Source organism: Leptidea sinapis, chromosome 30 (assembly GCF_905404315.1).
Source record: "Leptidea sinapis chromosome 30, ilLepSina1.1, whole genome shotgun sequence".
Taxonomy (NCBI): Eukaryota; Metazoa; Arthropoda; class Insecta; order Lepidoptera; family Pieridae; genus Leptidea; species Leptidea sinapis.
This window is the reverse complement of record NC_066294.1, coordinates 2,704,184-2,727,054: the sequence shown is the minus strand read 5'-3', so window position 1 is coordinate 2,727,054 and position 22,871 is coordinate 2,704,184. Positions and strand designations below refer to the sequence as shown.

General features: G+C 35.8%; 1 protein-coding gene across 1 annotated transcript in view; it reads left to right on the top strand.

The window, feature by feature from the left end:
• The first annotated feature begins 2,252 nt into the window (after positions 1 to 2,252).
• LOC126973883 (phosphatidylinositol 3,4,5-trisphosphate 3-phosphatase and dual-specificity protein phosphatase PTEN) overlaps positions 2,253 to 22,871 on the top strand; it is a 79,446-nt gene continuing 58,827 nt past the window's right edge. The window contains exon 1 of the mRNA XM_050821242.1: positions 2,253 to 2,993. Coding sequence (XP_050677199.1) covers positions 2,759 to 2,993 — 235 coding nt within the window. The 5' untranslated portion in view covers positions 2,253 to 2,758. The remainder of the gene's footprint in view (positions 2,994 to 22,871) is intronic.

Genomic DNA, 22,871 nt, shown 5'->3' with positions numbered 1-22,871 from the left:
GGAACACTTGCTTTATGATTACCATCCTTATAAAACAACGACTTGAAAAATAAAATTAACAATAACAAGTCACTTACTAATCGCACTTTAGTTATTTGTTTAAAATATCATTTCATTTTGTTTCGCATAAAAATATCGAATAAAGCAAATCAGCTATTCAAACATTATAGTGACTACAGTAAGGATGACAAAAGAATGAAACTAACATAATATGTATAATTCAGTCCGGTAGCATGAACGTACGTAACCTTCAGACCGAAACACAGTAATGTTTACACATTACTGTTTCTGCCGTGAAACAGTAATGATTACACATTACTGTTTGACGGCAGAAATAGGCGCCGTTGTGGAAGAATGAAACTAACATAATATGTATAATTCAGTCCGGTAGCATGAACGTACGTAACCTTCAGACCGAAACACAGTAATGTTTACACATTACTGTTTCACGGCAGAAATAGGCGCCGTTATGGTAATAACCCATAATCTAGCCAGCATCCTGTGCAAAGAAGCCTCCCACTGGTAATATTATGGGCATTATAAAACTGAATGAAACCGAGATACTGAGTTCCAAAATAGCCGCCATGTTAAAAAAACCCCTTTGAACGAACCAAACGAACCCTTCGTGTGCCGGACGAACTGAGACTACCAGATTTTCATTGTCCGGTGTTACCACCGCACTATACAGATCGCATGAATTAAATGAAGATCTTGACTCAATAAATGCCAAACGGTGTAAGAATGTGACAGAAGTGAATCCTACGTGAAGGTTACAACAATAAAAATAATACCTAACATTTAAGTACCACCCAATGTATATTTGACAGGATGAAACACTTAAGTTCCTATCCCAGTGTATATTAAACAGCTGAATTTTTGGAGTCTGCGTGGAGAACTGGAGTGGATCCCAAACTAAGACTGAAACAAAATAATTATAAAATTTTCTGAAAATAAGACTTTGGGAAAAACAACATAACGGTTGATCATCAAATTACTACCCATTCAAAGATCAACCAGTTATAAAACAACATATTTCACACAAAGTGGAGGCAAGGATGACACATGATTTCAACCGCTATAAAAGACATTACTATCACCGCTACCGTAATAGTTATGCTCTCCTGGTGTCTATGTAGTAATTTTGTGTCTCTATCGTCTTGTTTTTTCGTTTCATTGAGTTTCAAATCAAAACAATTCTAAAGAAGTTTCACTTGAATATTAGGAATATCCATGGACTATAGATTATTTGACTTAAAAAATACTAAACATAACTTGCGATAGGTATAACTATGCTGAATATATACTATCAATTAATAGCCATTGCTATTTTCACCAGCTTGATGCCTATTAGCACAGGATACCGGCCAGGTGGATACCACAGCGACGCCTGTTTCTGTGATCAAACGGTAGTGTAGAAGCTAGCATTATTGTTTTTCGTTTTGAAGGGCATCGTTTACAATTATTACTTTACTAATGAGACTTAACATTTTAGGCGACAATCATAATGTTAACACGAGGAACAAACATAAACTTGTTATACCTATAACTACTCAGCTTGAGTAAGTCTTTTATTAGGCGATACATATGCTGTTACAACATGATCCCGGAATATGTAGGTGTAAATGTAATGTTAAAAGTCTGTTCAGATAGTAATTCAATCCTTTCTCTCTCTCTGGGTGTGTGTGTCATTCCTGTGTTATTTAATAACATTACACTATTATTAATGGGATAAAATTCTTAATATCGGTTGCACTGAAGTTATAAAAAAAATTAAATTCTGCATCAGTAATGCCACAGTAATAATTGTTTTAGGATTCCCAACCTCGGTGCAATAATCCACAGTGAACTGACGAAAAACTAAAATTTCAAAATTATAATATACATATCTACAAGTACTCACATTAAAAATTTCACATTTCAAGTCATAAAAAATTGTTGGAATAATATTTTGGATCGCAATCGTGTTATTTTGGATCGCATTCAAATGATTTTGTAATCCCGCGCCATCTTTGTCAGGATTACATAAACTCTCAAAACTTCCTTCAGAGTATAATAGGTACTTTACGAATTTCACTTTGTTCATTTCGAAAGGATAGATTTTGATAGCGACTAAAATAATTAATAACTAAGGCTAAATAAATATCTAATCAAATTCTTGGTAAAAAATACAGTGACAGATATTTAAATATTCGCGGTTAAATAAAACGCGTAAGCGCCCTCTCGCGGAAATAAATAGAAACGGCATCGAACAAAGAGATCAGAGAGTCGTGAGTTCAAAGAAATTAAGGTTGTGTTTTATCTCTTTCTATCCGGTTCTAACCATAAGGGTGTAAATGAGATAGTCGATAGAGTTTTAATTTTCAGCCATCAAATTCACAACCATCTTTTCTATCTTGTGCAACTGTTTCTGGTCGGCTGTGATCTAGGTTGCTTAGTGTGAATACAGAATGGACGCCATTCGTGCAAGATAATTTGAGGTAGTTATCGCTCGCGTAGCGACAGTGTGTGTGAACCGTGGCTGGCGTGTAGTATGCTTTATGTGAGGGTGGTGCGCTATTGTGGCCTCGGTAAAGAGTGGAGTGTACGAAGTGCATAGGGATTAAGGATCGAGGTTAAATAGCAAGAGTGCTGGTGTGAGCCGGTGAGGTAGAGGCTGTGCGGTGGTGAGCCTATTCGGTGGTATGGCGGACACGAGCTAATCGAGCGAGCGAAGCATTCGCTCGCACTCCGCCGGCCCCATGAGAGCGGCGGAGGGTTTATGGGTGGTTGTGTGAGTTGCCGGCGCCGCGAGCGAAAGGCACCGGAGAAGCGTTGGGTTCCAGTCGCAGGAGGGCCCGCCAAGGGCGCGGCAGCGGAACTGTTACCGCGGCGCGTCCGTCTGCAAGCCATGGCCAACGCTATTTCCAACATCAAGATGACCAACCCTATCAAGAATATGGTCAGCAAGCGCCGAAAACGATACATGAAGGATGGCTTCAATTTAGACTTGGCTTGTATCCTTTTCATATTCTAGTTTACATGTTAATTTAATCTCCAGCATTCACTCATAGGTAAGTTAATACTTCATCTACTCCAGAAACTTAAAACCAAGTATTCAAACGATAATCTATTGCTAGGATCAACTTTAGATTCAAGGACAATGATCTAACCTATAAATCACTGTTGTACCATTTCACTATTCTGTTTGAGGTTATATTTCTACTAAAGACTTATTTATTGAAACTGAAGTGTTAATATTAAATATAATATGTTTTTACGCAACCTAAAGGCACCTAAAATCGCTGAAATAACAAAAATAATGTTGGTTAATTTATCTCAAAATGGTTAGTTTCTAACTGTGTGGAGCAGTAGTTGTAACAGATTGATATCTTGCCTAGCAACAACACATAACCTATACTAGTGTGTGTGCACACCAATTGAAACTACCTATCAGATAATAGTGGTGGAACTAATGATAACTTTAGGAGTTGTCTATCCTAATAGCTTCATATCAGAATAATACAATATACATACTGGTACTAAAACTATTAAGAATAACTGATTTATGCAATTAAAGTTATACCTTAGTCAGCTAAATTCCTAGCTAAAGTCCTGGTAATTAATGGTTATAGAATAAAACACAATTAATATATGTAATAAAATTGATTCTATAATAACATACTCATTAAGAAATAGGTTAAATATTAAACACAATTTGATTTATTTCCTGTTATAGATAATATATTATATTATAATAATGTGTACATCAATTTGTGGTCGCCAAAATCTTGCAACAACTATTATGAAATATACTAATTATTGTTGCCAGGCTATTCTCTTTATTTTTATTCACTTTTGGTATTATAATATATGTCCATTTAGATTTAGATTTTCGCAATTAGGTCTCTGGCCATATTGATAATGGCTGTCAAAGTCACGAGGGAAAATGGTTGAGAGCTATTTTTAATAGTAGGAGGCTCCTTTGCACAGGATGCCGGATAGTTTATGGGTACAAGAACGGCGCCTATTTGCTGCCGTGAAGCAGTCATGTGTAAACATTACTGTGTTAAAATTACTGGGCAAATGAGACTTAACATCATATGCCCTCAAGGTGACGATAATTTTTAGGGATTTTTAAGAATGCTGAGCGGCACTGCATTGTAATGGGCAGGGCGTATCAATTACCATCACCTGAACATCCTGCTCGTCTTGTCCCTTGTTTTCATTAGAAAAATCCACAGCCTAGAAACAAGATAACTGATCTAATGGATTGCAAAACCTAAGTAGCATTGGGCAAAGCCATTGCTTGTGGACTGTATAGCCAATAAGGCCGGGAAGTTCTGGAGAGGCCGCCACATTGGCCCCTCATTAGGTAGACCATCGACTTACTAAGGTCTAAGAGATATTACTTGTTGATATCTATTAATTCAAATCTAGGTTGAGCACAGCTGTATATTTATTATATTCAGCAATCTTCTGTGTCTATATAATCTATATATATAAGAGATTTCCACATATATAGTCACTCATCACGATATCTCTGGAACCATTAGAGCTAAAGACTCGAAATTTGGTAGCAATATTCTTTTTACCGAGTAGAGGTCCGCTGAGAACGGATTTTTCCAAAATTCCATCCGCAAGAGTTTTTTATCATAAACAGAATGTCTGTCGGGTCAGCTAGTTATATATATAATGAAAATGGTCTTTGTTTGAGGCTCTTTCACACCTAAACCACTGATCGTATCGACATGAAACAATCACAATTTGATGCGAAGTTTACCCTAGTTGGTTTATAGCTACTTATTTTTTTATTGTATTTGTAATAAGATGAATAAAAATGAATTTATTTCCTTCGCCCAGCGAAGCGGGCAGAAACGGCTAGTGCCTAGATATAAATGTTATGTGTTAAACGAGTTAATCTATCTATCGTAGGATATTATGACTTTTTGCAGATTTCGGAATTCGTAAATATGATTTTCGTTTATTAATAACAAATCTAAAAGTTTTATAATCCGTTAGATAAAATCGAAATAGTTTCTTGCAAACACTTTATGAATGTATTGACGGTATGTAATCTAGTGGCTGGAGGGTCGTTCACACCGCGGCTTTAGTCACTGATTTAATGTTGAACATTATCAACAATTATTGTTGATTAAATGCTAATTTTGCGGATAGGAGCTGCATCCCGGCATGGCATGCTTTTCTCTGCATTCATCGATGTAATTTTTTAGTTAGTAATAATATTATGTTGGTATAATTATATTTATTACGTCTGAGTGCTTATTTTTAAATACTTTCCATTTGGTAAGATTTATTGATCGGATATCGATTTATCTTAGATATTTTGTAAATGTAAAAGCTATGCAATGAGGATAATGCTATGGGCTAAAATTGGGTATACGAGGCCCTCGTGATAGTGGTTTTACACTGACTTGTTCGCCACCTATAAGCACAATATAATCAATTCAGAAAATATAAAAAGCAGGATTGGTTTCGAACATTATTTAAAATAATTTAAATGTAGTTTCTAGAACCTTATCTTAGATAAACAAATAAATCTTATAAAATGCCCGTAACGCTGCTCTTAAAATTAATTCGATATCACAAACGCTTTTATTTATTTATAGATGTATGTCAACTCACGCTTGACCGCCTTCGTTAATCCGATATGAATTTTAATGACGCGTCCAGTTTGACGCTATTCAATGTCCATTCGCGTACAGCTTTTTGTATTGTCTATCTGTATGTTTTCCAGTTTGATACGAGCGGCCGCACACTGGTGGCTTGATAACGTTATTGTTGATGGATCGAATTATTCCAACAGCAAACGCTGCTGATTTGACTGGCAAGATCTCTGGCTAGAGAGTCTACATAAATTTAAAAAATATTGCCTTGAGCTAATTTCGAGGAAAATATATATTTGTTCCTTGAAACTAGCTGGATCGGCCATTTTATGTATAAAATTTTCGTGTACCGGTTTTGTTACCAAACTCCTCCGAAACGGCTAAACCAATTTGTGTGTATGTAGGTCTGAGAATCGGCCAACATATATTTTTTATTTTATTATGATTCAGCATTAAAAAATTAAAATTTTCACCGGTCTACGATCAACACCTATTTTTGTATCGCGATTTTAATATTATTCTATTCCATCCACAGATACGCAATAGAGTTCCAAGATGGCAATCAAATATATTGATTATTGTAGTACGATATATTTGGTAGGTCTGTGAGAATCGGTCGTCATCTATAATATAAAATTTTTAATTATTGAATTTTTTTATTACTTTATATGGCAATATAAAGTTTGCTGGGTCAGCTAGTAATATATAATTGTTCCTTGAAATTATCTGGATCGGCCATCATGTTATAAAATGTGACCGATGACGAAGAAGTACCTAAGATAATAATAATAATATTGACACTTTTTACACAAATTATCTTGCCGCAAGTTAAGCATATATAGCCTGTGTTATGGGTTACAAGACAATGATATACTTAATATAATATACTTACTTAAACATACATAAATTCATATAAACATACATAAATAGATTTAAACATCAATGACTCTGAAACAAACATCCATATTCATCATATAAATGCTTGCACCTACCGGGATTCGAACCCGGGACCTCTAGCTTAGTAGGTAGGATCGCTAACCACTCGGCTATACAGGTCGTCAAGAGAAGTTAATCTATTAATGAGCGCGATTTGTTATCAGTTTTGGTCTGTGTGTTAGTAATAAAGGACGGTGTGGTCGAATACGGGCTTAGCAACATTTTCGTATGGTGTGTACATTGTCTGCTGCCATATTTCGGTCAGCTGATTATTGTTAGTCGTTACGTGACTTGGGTTCGCGATGTAATGTTTGGTTGGCTTTTAACGTTTGTTGTGGGTATGATGTTGCTTTCGGCACCAGGTATCTAATAAATACTTTTACTTCGCGAATACTTGTAATGCAAACAAAGGAAAATAGATGTCTTTATATTTGAAAATTTATCCTTACTCAAGGATTAAAAAAAAGACAGTAAAAAGGACGTTCAGCTGATGGTATTTGATACGGCCTGCCCATTACAATGCAGTGCTGCTCAGGATTCTTGGAGATGATGACTAGAAGACCGGATTATATGCAAATGCATATTGCATATTTAGTACCTTTTCAGCGGTAGGTAGTTGCATATTTTAGAAAAAAATAGAAATAAATAATTATTATGCATATTTACGCTCGATCTCGCCCATCTTTCGATGCTTTTCATAGTACGCCCAAACATTGCACTCTTAAAGTTCTGCCCAGTAACCTCAGTAGACGTAGAACGCTCCTTTTCCGCTTACAAAAATTTAATAAGCGATCGTAGACACAATTTGTCTACAGAACATTTAGAACAGTATTTAGTAGTACATATTTTTAAAGGTAAATCTTAAATTTCATTATTACCTAAGTAGGTATATCTTGTAATAGTTTCTTTCACAAATACGATTGTCAGTACAAGCCTTTATAAAATGAAATAAAGATATGACTTTTTTTTTTTCTGTTTAATTTTATGCATATTTTGGCCCTTTTTATGGATTTTCGTGCATATTTTAGTTATTTTACTTGCATATTTGCATGCATATTTTGGGAATTTCTTGTAGCATATAATCCGGTCTCTAATTATGACTAACGGACATTAAATTGTTTCAAAGCGGTTTCATGGTCTTGATCTATTCCGTCTCATTCTCACACCTAGTTTTTTATGTGAGGATACACATCTCACTTTCACACAGGGCTCGTCTATTACGCTAGGATACTAAGTTTATGGTTCTGACATGTACAATGTACATTTAGAACTCAGTTCTTAATATGAAAACATGGTGGGTAGCAAGAGTACGTCTGAGTGTATCACAAGTGCCGGCTACAAGTGCAGCTTCAGTTCCCGTTTAACAAGACTGCATCCTCTACTCACAAAACGTTTGAAGTAGTCTATTATACTCCCGTCTAAATGTCTCAAAAGGGTTTGGAGCCCTACCCACGAGAATGCGGGTATACCTAGATGTGCTATGCATAAACAGATTTCTTGTGAGAAACGGAAAAACCTTTCTTAATTCTGAAGGAGTAGGTATAGTTAAATTTTAATAACTTGCGGGAGCTACGTAGCCACAGACAGACACACATACACATCAAACAAAAACATCCGAATTGGGAGTTAAAAACATACATATTTCAAATTGAACGATATATTGTGTAGAAGGGGTTGATAATTTAAATGCAATTAAAATAGTAAATCTGTATTTTACTATTTCCACTAATAATTATTATTATAATAAATGACTCAATACAATTGGGGCAGCGTTACCCCTTACAATTCACAATAATTAATGTTCTCTCGAACTGAGCGCTCTGGCTTATATAGGGCACGACCGTCACAGTGATGATGCTACCAACTGTTAGTTGGCACTACTGCAGTGCCAACTAACACAAACCAAGTTAACCAAAGAATTGAATACAATTTCATATTATAGTTATTTCTGAAATTATAGTTATAATTATATAAAACAATACTAACACAGTGAGTAGTTAAATAAATGTTATAATTAATTGGGATGTCTAATCTAATCAATCATATATCGTGAACTTAAAAATGTCAAATAATGTCAAATGACTTATGACATTTCGTTCGAATGAAGTAAGTTCAGGACGTTTGTAACGCTTCGAAATACATTTGACAATTGTTTGTTACGAAACTCCACTATACACTAGTTTACGCAACAGACGGACCGTTCTGTCAATAGAAAATAAAATATGATTTAAGAATTCGGGAAAAGTGCATTCTAAGAAAAATCGAAAATGTGGTATCATTATTTAGTTAGTTAAAAATGAAACAATGTATATAGTATATTTTTTTTTTTTGCGCCCAAGCAAGGGAATGGGCTACCCTCCGGGATAACGACGGGAGGGAGGTGGTGAATGCTCATGCATACCAACGCAGCCTAAGTCTGCGTTGGTTATGTGGGACTCACGTGAAAACCTAGGTGCCTACCCACTAAACACCACCTGCAGTTGGCTTTGGGCAGGTGCCCTCTAAGCCTACATCGAAGGCGACCTTCTCATGGGGAGAGAGAGGCGCAAGCGGCACTCCCTATGGAGTTTCCGCTGGGATGGCGAGCTACCCTTAAGCGATAAATATATGCCATCGTGGACTTTGTAGACCTATATATAATATATAAAATTCTCACGTCATGGTGTTAAACATTGAACTCCTCCGAAACGGCTTGACCGATTCTCATGAAATTTTGAGTGCATATTGGATAGGTCTGAGAATCGGACAACATCTATTTTTCATCCCCCTAAATGTTAAGGGTGGTCCATGCCAAATTTTTTTTTTAGTTTTTTTTGACTTATTTTTTTAAATTTGTTTGATTATGAGTCAGCAACACAAAAAAATACATACAACTTCAAATTTTCACCCATCTACGATCAACAGTTAGTTTTGTATCCCAATTTTAATATCGGCAATACAACGTTTGCTGGGTCAGCTAGTAAGATACACAATTCCACCATACATTATTTTTTATATCTCAAAGGCTTTTAGACAGCGGTTTCGTTGAAAGCTCCCAGACGGCTTAATATTTTTCCGACGCCTCCAACAAATATCCTTAATTTATCTTAACATGCATACAATAACTTAAAAAATAACATGCTAAAACTTTTCTCGAGAACCACGCTATCCATTGGTGAAAACAGCATAAAAATCGGTGCAGTAGTTTTTGAATTTATCGCGAACAGACAGACGCGGCGGAGGAGTTTGTTTTATAATATGTAGCGATATATCTAATACATATAACAAAATCTTACTGCATATAGAATATTAAAAATGAAACAATGGTTACCGTGTGTTCTACAAACATTACCGAAGCCAGCAAAGTAGTTTATAGATTTTTTTTCTTTTGTCAGTATTTATGTGTGTATCTCCGGTCGTAACGCAAAAACTACTGAAATGTTCTAATTCAAATGTTGCACGATTTTTTTCAAGAATATCATGCATATAGCCTTTTTACGTCCACGCGGACTACGTGGAATATACCACCAGCTGATATATAATTCAAACAGTACAAGATACCTGACCGATCGTCATGGCGTTCTTTGGGGGAGGCCTTTGTCCAGCAGTGGACGTCTTCCGGCCGAAATTATAATGATGATGATAAATGAATATGCCTTCAATTTCCCAAAGCTTAAGTAAAAATTAGAAACTTAATTGCAAAAATGCTAATGTTGTACATATTTCTTAAATGAGTAAAATAGCGATGTTGGCAGCCATTAACACGCGACCCGTCGCTTAATTTATCGTAAAATGTACCGCTAACATTTAAATATACTTACCGAGGCCTGTTCGTGCATCGAATGACAGGAATTTTTATGCTGACCATACTCAAGTTTTGCGTGCAATGCTGTAATGTAATATGCATTTGTAGTGACGCAGTTAATATAAAGTATACTAAATAGTAATATGTTGTGGCTCTATGCCACGTGTTTGTGGTTTGGACGCTCGCGAGGGTAATTTGAATATATGAATATGACGACGGCAGCATATTTTCGTTCTTAACGTTCGTTTTTGAGTGTCAAAAGATGCATGTATACGTTACTTTAGCTATAGCAAAGTGGTGCTATATTTGTAAGCCAAAGTGGCACGCATTTATTACCTACCTAGATTCACAATTTCAGTAATTATTTTACTCTAGTTGACCCGACAGACGTTGTTCTGTATATAAAAAATAAAATAATGTTGTTTATGAATTTGTCAGTAATATATCATAACATCAAGAATTATTTCGTAAAATATGCTCCCTGTTGTTGTAATGAAATTGTTTAACAGCAGAACTGTCAAACCGTGCGTCAATAAATTCTCTCATAGAAAATATGTCCATACAAAACAAATATCGGACGACGGGGGACACATCAAAGGAAAAACAAAATTGTTGTTTTTATTTAATTCCGAACGCTTTCATATTTATTCACCTTTTAAACCTTCCCTGGACTTCCACAAATAATTCAAGACCAATATTAGCCAAATCGGTGCAGCCGTTCTCGAGTTTTAGCGAGACTAACGAACAGCAATTCATTTTTATATATATAGATTTATCCGTTGTAGTAAACCTTGTGCGTTCGTGTGAGTCATTCTCAACTTAAATCTGTGAACTATAACAATGATGCATATTCAAGTTAATTAATTTTTTTCGTTTTTGCGACGAGTAAATTTTAAATGAACTATAAATGTGTGGTGTTTCGCACCACTAGGCTGTATATTTAATTTATTGTAAGTTTATCTTTCTTATATTGAGCCAGGGATCAGGAAAATTTTTGAGTGATCTTGTCAAAATCTAGTGCCCTGAGCAATTACAATAATAATAATTATAGTATAAAAATGAAAATTAAAGGGCGCCTTTATGGGGAATTTAGCCGGAAAACAAAAAATATTTTAATACAACGAGTTTGGTCTTTAGCAATATAAAAAGCACTGATAAATTTTCAAATTTTATTAAACCAATTCTAATATTATTAGTCTTAAAATTGCATAAAAAGTAGGTAATTATTTACTTTATTTTAAATTGAAATATGACCCAATTTTTGGTTTGTCGGTATTTTTTAGTTATCCTGGCGATAGTAAAAAAATATCGACATTGTTATGATATACGACCAAATATATGAAAATATTTTATTGTTATCGGTTCGGTATGTATGTTCATTATCATCATCATCAGCCGGAAGACGTCCCCATAAGATCGCCATTATGATCTGTCCCGCGCTACCCTCATCCAACCTATTCCCATATTATCTTGTGGAGGGCCTACCAACCCTACGACTTCTGGTACGTATTTAGGACGTTTTTTTTTATTGATATGTATTACCAAGTAATTCAAATTAAAAAACACTTTATTCATCTATGTCACGGAAATGACATGTCAAAAACTGAAAGGCTTACACGAGTAAGTCAAAAAAAGTAAATTAATAATTCGGTCCAAAAATGTGACGCGTTAGTAATTCATCGCTAACTCTTGGTACACAACTGCGATGTATTCCACTCGTACGGTAAGCATAAAAGTTACCCAATAATCTTGATTTACTCCCGCGTGTGAATTGAATATATTTTTAATCTCAAGAAGCGCACCGCAATAAATTAGTATTAAAAAAACCAGTTGGTTGCGGCGTACGGGAGTATGCGTGTGGTTCGGCGCTCGGTGTCACCAATCACCATTAAATACCCAGTAGATATATAAACGTCGCTCGTATATTCGCTATTTTATTACGCCTCGTGACAGCTTCGCCCCAATTTCTGCTTAACTAAGCGCATCTGGCCTCAAGTTCGTTATATATCCGAGGCGTATTTATATTTTTATTTATTATGCATTAATACTTCTTGATGGCAATAAAACTATTGTTATTTGAGGCTTATTTATTGTCGCCGTTAATTCAATTGATACTATGATTCAAACGAAATATCAGTCGGTATCTTTTGTTTAAGACTGTGTAGTAAAATAAAAAAAATATGATATATAAAGATGCATTGCATAATATATTGTGTCCCAGCTTCACAAGAAACAGTCGTTCATTAAAATAATTTACTAGTTTTATGTCTTTTAGACATTTAAAAAAAATGTATCCTATATCCTTACCCCCTTATTCATAATGGTCTGCTAACTTAAAGCAGCCGTTAAAGTGTTTTTTCTCATTCTGACTTAGGGTATAATCAATAAGGGGGTTAGTGAATACCTATAAATCAAATTAAAAATATTTTATGTTATAGGTAAATCATATTACACTTGAAATATGTAATTTTTTTTCGCATTAATTTTAAGCATAATTTTTCATCAGTTGGAGGCTTTTTTGTACAGGTTACCGGATGCTTTTTTGTGCCATGAAGCAATAATTTGCAAGCGTTACGCGTGTTTCGTTTTGAAATGTGCCGTAGATAGCGAAATTACGGACTCAGGTGGGGAAAATTTTATTCATGTAATGTTTTAATTGATAGAATCAACTAACGGACAATTAAAAATATCGATAGTATCACAGAATTCGATAGTAACGATTGATGATAACGGCCGCAGCGGCACATCACTAATTAACAGCCGTTTTCAACCAACAAAAGTATCTCGAGTTACAGATACATTGCTGTCACCGTTTAATGACAAGATCTTATCTATCCATATTTATAGTCCAATGCTGTATGTCGATAGGTTATTGAATGTTAGTTAGCGTAAAACGATAGATTTGTCTACCTCTAGTAAGTTAAACTAAGGATCGATAGGATATTGAAAACGACCGTTATACAACCAAGACCTATGTTTCGTTTTCAGAACGTGTCACAAGTATACCCGTATATTTATCATTGGACTAGGTTAGAAAGTTCCTCTATTTATGGAAATTTCTGACAGTTATGATGGCTACCAAGTCGGCCATTATAGCATCCCGTTAATTTTAATTGATTGGAGCAATCGACGATAATTTCTATAAAATAAATTGGGAGAGACGATCTGTTTTTAATTACCAAAACATATCGTTTCTACGTGATTTACTACTAAAATATATTGAAGCATAAACGATATAGATCTTAACATCTTTATTTTCTTTTTTTTTGTAGAAAAAACTGACGCAAGACTAAGAACAGGGCATTCAAAACCGGTTCCGATTCCAAATTATTTGATACACCGTTCTAAGATGCAGTTAGGAAAAGGGAACCGGTTCCATCAGTTTTAATTACATCTCTTAGGTTCAGTTCACTCATCGGATGAAATTTCAAAATTTCCTTTTTCGGATTCTTCTTAGTCGTATCGTATCGTATAAATACATGGTGTAACTTATATAAACCGGGGGATCCGGTTAACTGCTTTCGGAACCGGTTCTACACATAGCTCGAAAGAACCGAGTTAACCCTGGTATTTCAGAACTGAGTGCATACTTTAGACGCAAAACTTATTCCTGGTGGTAAATACGCCCTGCCAACAATGCAGTGGTGGCATAGGATTCTGGAAAACCCCAAAATTGTGGACGGCACTAGGAATGCATTCGTCAGTTTGAGACGTAAAATGTTAAGTCTCCCTTTAGTTTCACTTGCTACGACGCCAAACCAACAAACAAACAGGCAGTGCTTGTATATGCTTGCATGCTTAACGACATTAAAAGACTGCGGAGGGCACGCCTCAATCTTACATCAACTATTTATTTAAAACCAACATTGTGATTAGATATTGTGATGTAACGATTGGCTTTGTGCATACCTAGTTTCCGTGTTTTGTTCAAGTATTCGTACTTATAAATATAGGTACATTCTGCTTTTAATGAGGGACAATTTGTTGCGTGATAAATATTTCATTTAAAAGACTAAAAATTAAAATTTCAAGTCTCTACGGCTTATGGTTCCAGAGATATCATGATGAGTGACTATATACGTGGAAATCTCTTATATATATATATATATATATATTTAGAAAATAGGGTTATTCGTTACTATAGTATTAATACTCAAGTATACTAGACGGTGTTACACCGAAATACTAAGCGATTATAACAAGCTAAGTACTACTAGATAGTTTAAACAAGATTATTATATCGGCCGGCGGTACCGCGTGCAGTCAGCGGTGTGCACCTAGCGACTAGCGCGTAGCGACGTTTGACGCTCAAGGTCAGGGTTGCCATGCGTGTTGCCAGGCGCGCCTTATGTTTCTAATATAAACCATCGATATTCTAAATTACTATCTTAGCCAGCAGAAGATGTGGAATTAGTTTCTGTTACGTCACTTGCCAAATTTTATAGGAGAGAATGTGCAGCGCTTCAAGTGATCAATTAAATATTTTCACGTACTACATTAAAGCTTTTGTTGTTAGGTATGGCCATGTACGGAAAATAAAATTAAAAAAAACCTATCTAATTCTACATGTACTAATTTCAAGTTAACGGCCTAAGAAGGGCACGAGACATAGGGGCTCAAATAAAGCCCTTATTACTTCAAATATAGTAAAAACACACTCCTACTAGTTCATTCTACTGAGGTCTGACACATGTTATATATTTATATAAAGTCTCATTGAAATCGCGGTCTTCATTACGAGTAAAAAATAAGCGATTTGATAGAGATATATTACTATAGTAACTATTTGGATCTTTTTTTGTATACATTTTATTTTGTACAGAAGTGGTAACCCTAGCGAAGGTCGGGGAGCGGCACTAGTGAAATGAAACTTGCATAGCTACAGCGGATTTACATAACAAGCACTCGCCAGCCGCTGCCGTCTAGCGCTTAATTAACTTTTATGGTAATTGTGAGTAACGGCTCCCGACAACCTGCGGCTTACTACGACACTTGCACGGGGCTCCACTATGGCGGGGTCCTTTGTAGATTACCTACTACTTAAAACAAAGCGAGTATTCCCTCTAGTGTCAAACGCAGAACCCATACATAATTCCACCTCAAGTATGACAGCGGTTCTGAAAAGGTAACAGTAATGTGTAAACATTACTGTGTTTCGGTCCGAAGAGCTGGTGAAATCGCTGGGCAAATGAGACTTAACATCTTATGTCTCAAGTTGACCAGCGCAATTGTAGTGCCGCTCAGAATTTTTGGGTGTTTCAAGAATCTTGAGCGGCATTGCATTGAAATGGGCAGGGCGTATCAATTACCATCAGCTGAAGCTCCTGCTCGTCTCGACCGATAAAAAAAGACTGACAAAACCATAGGAATATACGGACTCTTTCTTCTGGAGAGGGTGCAGTTTTGCTTTTTCCGAGGTCCTTCGAAAAAGCACCATAAGTCTGTGTGGGTTGTGACAACTTTTAATACATGCGCTTGTGCTATTCCATAAAAAATGGTGCTAAGGCGGTGGATGTCAGTGATCACTTATTTAGGTTACCAGCACGCTGTTTTCCTTAGGATATCGTCAGGTCCTTCTTTCATAAAGATACCTATGCGTAATTGATTTTTTATTATGTATACAAAACACAGTATCTCTTGTTTACAATTTTATAAGTATACATGTAATATGTTTTTTTTTTAATGAACCAAAAACTATTTAATTGTTGCTCTGTAAAGAGATATTTATTTTGTTATAAATCTTTCTAACTTTTACACTTTCAAACATTACATTTATTTACAAACCTGTAAAGAGAAACAACATTAAAAGCTATTGCTCCAATTTATATTTTAATAATCTAAAACGATTAATAGTATTTATTTTACAAATAATCCTTGTTAATTTTCAATTACATAAAACCAGAGTGAATACCGTTAAAGAAGGAACATAGTGCAAAGTGCTGTCACCATAGATTATTAGACATGTAAAACTCTGACATTTAAAGTCAAAGATAATGTGTGGGAAATTTAAATTAAATGGAGAGCCAAAAGAGCTTCATTTACATACATATCCTAATATCTTTAAGTAAAAAAAAGTAAAAACTGTACATGAAATTTCGTTTTAAAAGAATACTTCATCAAACAATACCGATGCCATAAAAGTAGTTCATTGAATATTTGCCTGTAATTCTGTTTGACTTTATGTCCGGACAAAACACAAAAACTACCAACCAGATTTAATTTAAGTTTGCACGAATATTCAAGAGGTCGGAATGACTAAATATTAATCTCGAGATGGTAATTTACTTTCGACGCGTTATTACGTTTGAAGAAATAATTTATTTTTAGCGTTATTATGCCTAACAGTGCAAAAATAACCGTAGACAGAAATTAAGTCTAATTTTTTGAAATATTTGACACGATATAAAGTTTTTTTTATGGAATAGGAGGACAAACGAGCGTACGGGTCACCTGTTGTTAAGTGATCACCGCCGCCCACAATCTCTTGCAACACCAGAGGAATCACAGGAGCGTTGCCGGCCTTTAAGGAAGGTTTACGCGCTTTTTTTGAAGGTACCCATGTGGTATCGTCCCGGAAACACCGCACAAGGAAGTTCATTCCACAGCTTTGTAGTACGAAGAGTAGTAGTAGTAGGAAGAGAGCTCCTTGAAAACCGCACTGTGGAGGACCGCCACACATCCAGATGGTGAGGATGATATCCTAACTTGTGGCGTGTCGTGCGAAGGTGGAATTCGGCGGCAGGAATCAGGTTAAACAGCTGATTTATTGTTAGTTAAAATTCTTCAAAACACAATATTGTGCATATTTGTGTTAATCTTATATTTCTGTTCATGCACATTACTAGTATTCATTAATTGTTAGCTGTATGTCGGTTTGAGTTGGCACTCGTTTACGTTAAAATATTTTAAACGGCTAAAATTAATGCTTTTAAATTAACGCCTTAGACTGGCAGCGACGCCACTTGTTTTAATCTGTTTTAATTATTCTTTACTAGCTGACCCGACAGACGTTGTTCTGTATATAATAAATAAAATAATGTTTTTATATGAACTTGTCAATAATATGTCATAACATCAACAATTACTTCGTAAAATATGCACCCTGCTGTCGTAATGAAATTGTTTCACAGCAGATCTGTCAAACCGTGCGTCAATAAATTCTCTCATAGAAATTATGTATGGACACATCAAAGGAAAAACAAATTTGTAGTTTTTAAATTTAGCAGAATTTTCCTATTTATTCACCTTTTAAACCTTCTCTGGACTTCCACAAATAATTCAAGACCTAAATTAGCCAAATCGGTCCAGCCGTTCTCGAGTTTTAGCGAGACTAACGAACAGCAATTATTTTTATATATATAGATATTATAGGGATTCAAGTAATTGCCGTTTTATACTGAAACTAGTAGTTGCCCGTTGTATTCGCAACTAAAGGTTTTATCTCAATAAAATGTTTAAGTAGGGATAACAGAGAGAGTTGTCATACTGAACATGCAGGGCAAGCCACATCCCATTCTGCACGGACGCACGACAAGAAAGGGAAGATATTAGTAGGATATTCAAATCCCTTTTGATAACGTGAAAGTCATTTATGGTTTGTGATGGCAACACTGGGGACTTGGACTCAACAAACTCCGCGTAGACATCTTATACAGGGTGTCCCGTAATCAGTGGACCAACGGGATACCCGTGATAGGGGTGGTCATCATCTATCGAAAACACCAAATTTTACTGTTCTAGGGCCAGTAGTTCAAAAGATATGATTTTTTAAGCATTATTTTGAAAATTCTACCCTTATCAACACAAAAGTTGAAAAAAAATATTTTTTATTTTTATTTTGCCCTGTTTCTTAACTTAAGGTGGCTGAGGAAACATGTGTCTTCACAATTAAATCCATTTTTGTGAATAAATATTGCCAAATTAAAAATTAAAAACCAAAACATGCGCAAATATCAAATAACTAAATTTGCAACGTGATGTTTGAAGCAAGCTAGTGCAAAAAAAATGTATGACAGCCTTGCGGACCATTATTTAAAAAACATCTGCAGTTCATACTGATTCCAAAAAGGTATAATTAATCATTATTGTGAAACAATAAAAGACAATAATTATTTTAAATCAACATTAGATAGCAATTTCTTGGCGGAATTTACAATAAAACAAAAGTAAATAGTTAGAATTTTTTTATTTATTTCTTATAATAAATGTTCGAAATGTCTTCCTCTTACTCTAAGGCATAGCCGGCATCTTCTTATAAAATTTCTTTTTAAACTTTTTAACGCCCTTTCATTATTTTTGACTTTTTCACTCACCACATTCAGTTTTTGTCTTAGCTGTCTTTCGTTATCGTTAACGGTTTCATATACGGATTCTTTAAAATATCCCCATAAAAAATAATCCAATGGATTAAGATCAGGTGATCGAGCTGGCCATGGGATTGTACCTCCTCGTCCAATCCACCTACTTGGGTAAGACTCGTTTAAATATTCCCTCACTTGTCTGCAATAATGAGCGGGTGCGCCATCATGCTGTAACCACATCCTCTCACATACCTCCTGTGGTACATTTGCTAATAAATTACTTAAGTCATTTCTTAAAAATTGCAAGTACCGAGCACCATTAAGCCTCGGTGGGAGCTCAAATGGACCAATAAGTTTACCATCTAAGATTCCAGCCCACAAATTGACTCCAAACTGGTGCTGGAATCTATCTTCTCGTACAATACGTGGATTCACAACAGCCCATTCATGTAAATTATGAATGTTAAACACTCCAACTCTTTTAAAACACGATTCATCGCTCCATAATATTGAATTGAAAAATAGTGGATCTTGTCGGCATCGGCGAAGCATCTCTGCACAAAAATCTATCCTCCGTTGATAATCAGCAGGTAATAGTGCCTGCACTCGTTGAATATGATAAGGGTATAAACTGTTTCTTTTTAAAATGCGATGTACTGTTGTTTTTGCTATACCAGTACGTCTTGAAATACGACGAACACTCGTAGAAGGTTCTTCTGTCACTTCGGCCAGTATTTGAAGTTCATCGACTCTTCTAGGTCTTCCCACGTTGTTTGCAGCTCCGGGAATTCTGCCTTCTAAATACGCGTTATTTACACGGAGAAAAATTCGATGATCCGGATAGCGGTCGCGATTAGGATAGCGCTCACGATACGTACGGGCTGCTTGCCGAGCGTTTGCATTACACAGACCGTAAATAAAATACATCTCAGCATATTCACGAGGAGTATAGGTATTAGGCATTTTATAAAATCCGGGCAAACAGTATCCAAATCACAAAGACAAACAAGGTCCAATTCAAGCGTCAGTCACCAAAAAAAAGAGTCGTAATGGTAGCGAAGTAAAAAACACGTGTGCAGCTACGAGCTATGAGCAAGTCTCTGATGAAACTAAGAATAATTTGAAAAATTAGGGTGTGGGGATCATAGGCGTCGGCCAATAGGACCCCGTAAACGAAAAAGGTACCTGAGCGAGAAAGAGATAGCATATTGTGTTATCTCTCTCTCGATAACAAAATAATTCTCAGAATAGATAGCGCTTAAATGTTTCTCGCAATTGGAGTCTAAAATTGGTTATTAAGTTATTTTTTTTGTAAAATGTAATATTGTTATACCTTTTTGGAATCAGTATGAACTGCAGATGTTTTTTAAATAATGGTCCGCAAGGCTGTCATACATTTTTTTTGCACTAGCTTGCTTCAAACATCACGTTGCAAATTTAGTTATTTGATATTTGCGCATGTTTTGGTTTTTAATTTTTAATTTGGCAATATTTATTCACAAAAATGGATTTAATTGTGAAGACACATGTTTCCTCAGCCACCTTAAGTTAAGAAACAGGGCAAAATAAAAATAAAAAATATTTTTTTTCAACTTTTGTGTTGATAAGGGTAGAATTTTCAAAATAATGCTTAAAAAATCATATCTTTTGAACTACTGGCCCTAGAACAGTAAAATTTGGTGTTTTCGAGAGATGATGACCACCCCTATCACGGGTATCCCGTTGGTCCACTGATTACGGGACACCCTGTATATTGCTTTTTGTGTAAACCTTTAAAAAAATCCAAATCGCAGAAGGCGAGTCCTTGATATTCCATATATAAAAACGTAAGTTTACTGCTAGTATATGTGTAGTATATCTATATATATAAAAATGAATTGCTGTTCGTTAGTCTCGCTAAAACTCGAGAACGGCTGGACCGATTTGGCAAATTTAGGTCTTAAATTATTTGTGGAAGTCCAGAGAAGGTTTAAAAGGTGAATAAATAGGAAAATGCTGCTAAATTAAATAAAAACAACATATTTGTTTTTCCTTTGATGTGTCCATACATAATTTCTATGAGAGAATTTATTGACGCACGGTTTGACAGTTCTGCTGTGAAACAATTTCATTACGACAGCAGGGTGCATATTTTACGACGTAATTTTTGATGTTATGATATATTATTGACAAATTCATATAAAATCATTATTTTATTTATTATATACAGAACAACGTCTGTCGGGTCAGCTAGTATAATATATATAAGAATACTTGATTTAAATAAATGATGAATGGTAACACCTTGATGTTGCCTTGCAAACATATATTATGATTAAATATGTTGACGGTCTTAAATTTTCGACTTGTAAAGTTAAGGTTAATTAGTATTGCTTGGAAACATGGGACCCTACCCTAAAATGCGGCGGGAAGTTGTGAATATTGATTTAAGGTGGGCAATGAGTTTCTTGCCACATCTTTTCATCTTTGACAAGAAGAAGAAGTGGCAGTAAAACTTTGACATTCATAAGTGTCAATTTTTTAGAACACTACTCTCTCTAGGCCTTTTCCACATTCATTTCGTTCGTTATACATATAGATATTCGCATGAACTCGTAAACTAAACCTACGGACCGCTGGGAACACGCGTATAAAGAAATGTAGCTGAGGCCGCTTTCAGTTTTATGAATTCTAAAACAGTTGACCGTCGCGCTAACGTGCTCTAGACAACCGTCAGTGCGATAAATACAACCGCAGCTCCATCTAAAAATCGTGAGTTTGAAACTCTAAAACGACGATTTTTTTTCTCCCAGAATTTCGTCTTCAAAATATTTACCAATCGTGGAACTGAAGGGGAAGGAAACATTCTGTGTTTTGAATTTTTTTAAGTGCGTTAATTTTACACTCCGTTAGTCAGAAAGAAAATAAAATTTAAAGAAAGTAATAGGTTAAGATTTTTCTGCCAGTACGTTTTTATATACATTTACGGAGAGCATCAGAAAATATTGCAATGAACCGGTTTTACGTTAAATAACAGTTTAAACCGATTTGTATTTATAATTTCGCTACCTACCGAATCAAAACGTGTCAGAAATAAAGAAAGAACATCAAAATTAGTATAAAAAAACCTGAAAAACTAGTTCAAAATTATAAAATGAAAATGGAAGTAGAGTGAAAGAAGCCAAAAAGTGTAGTATTGAACCGCCAACACCTTTTCAGTATCCCCTTGTGACATTTGAGGTTGATAGTAGGCCTCTAAAAAGCTTGGTGTACGCAGTAAGGCGAGACAGTACTTCTAAAAGCCACCGCCTGCAACTTTATAAGGCGCAAATTTGGTCTCACATGGAGTACTGTTCTCACCTCTGGGCGGGTGCTCCCCAGTACCAGCTTCTTCCATTTGACCGCATACAACGAAGAGCGGCTCGAATCATCGACGATCAGGTCATCTCCGATCGGCTTGATTCTCTAGCATTGCGTTGAGATGTGGGTTCTCTCTGCATTATTACGGGGAGTGCTCAGAGGAGCTGTTCGGGTTGATCCCAGCGGCCGAATTCCACCATCGGACATTACGTGCAAAGTACCATCCGCATCACGTAGACGTCTGGCATTCCACAACCGCGCGTTTTCTTCGAAATTTCTTGCCTCGCACAGCCACTTTGTGGAATCAACTACCGGCAGCGGTCTTCCCGAACAGATACGACTTAGGGACCTTCAAGAAAAAAGCATGCTCCCACCATAAAGGCCGGCAACGCATTTCTTGACACACCTGTTGTTGCGGATGTCCATGGGCGGTTGCCTTACCTCTCCCCATCCCGTGAGCCTCTTGCCCGTTTGCCCCCTCTCATATAAAAAAAAAAAAGTTGTGGAAGTCATATTAATGTTTGCGTCTAAATATAAATAAAATAAAAAAACCTTGCAATAAAGAGTTTTTTAATTGCTAGGGTTAGTAACTTTTGTGAAACTAATTTGTTAGTACTTAAAGTATATATTTTTTTCTTTTAGTTTACATTTGCACAGAACCCCTTTACAGGTGAAGGCCTCCTCCAAGGATTGCCAGTCTTCTCTGGTTTGTGCTAGCTGAACTACCAGCCGAGTGTATAATTTCGTCCTCCCATCTGGTCTGCCCCTTTTACGTACCCCTTGAGGTCCTTTCCATACAGTCAACTCTTTGGTCCATCTTTGGTCTTGTAGACGTGCCACATGTCCCGCCCATTTCCATTGCAAGGATTGTACGTATATTAGGCTTTCTTTATCCGTTTCTTTCGTGTA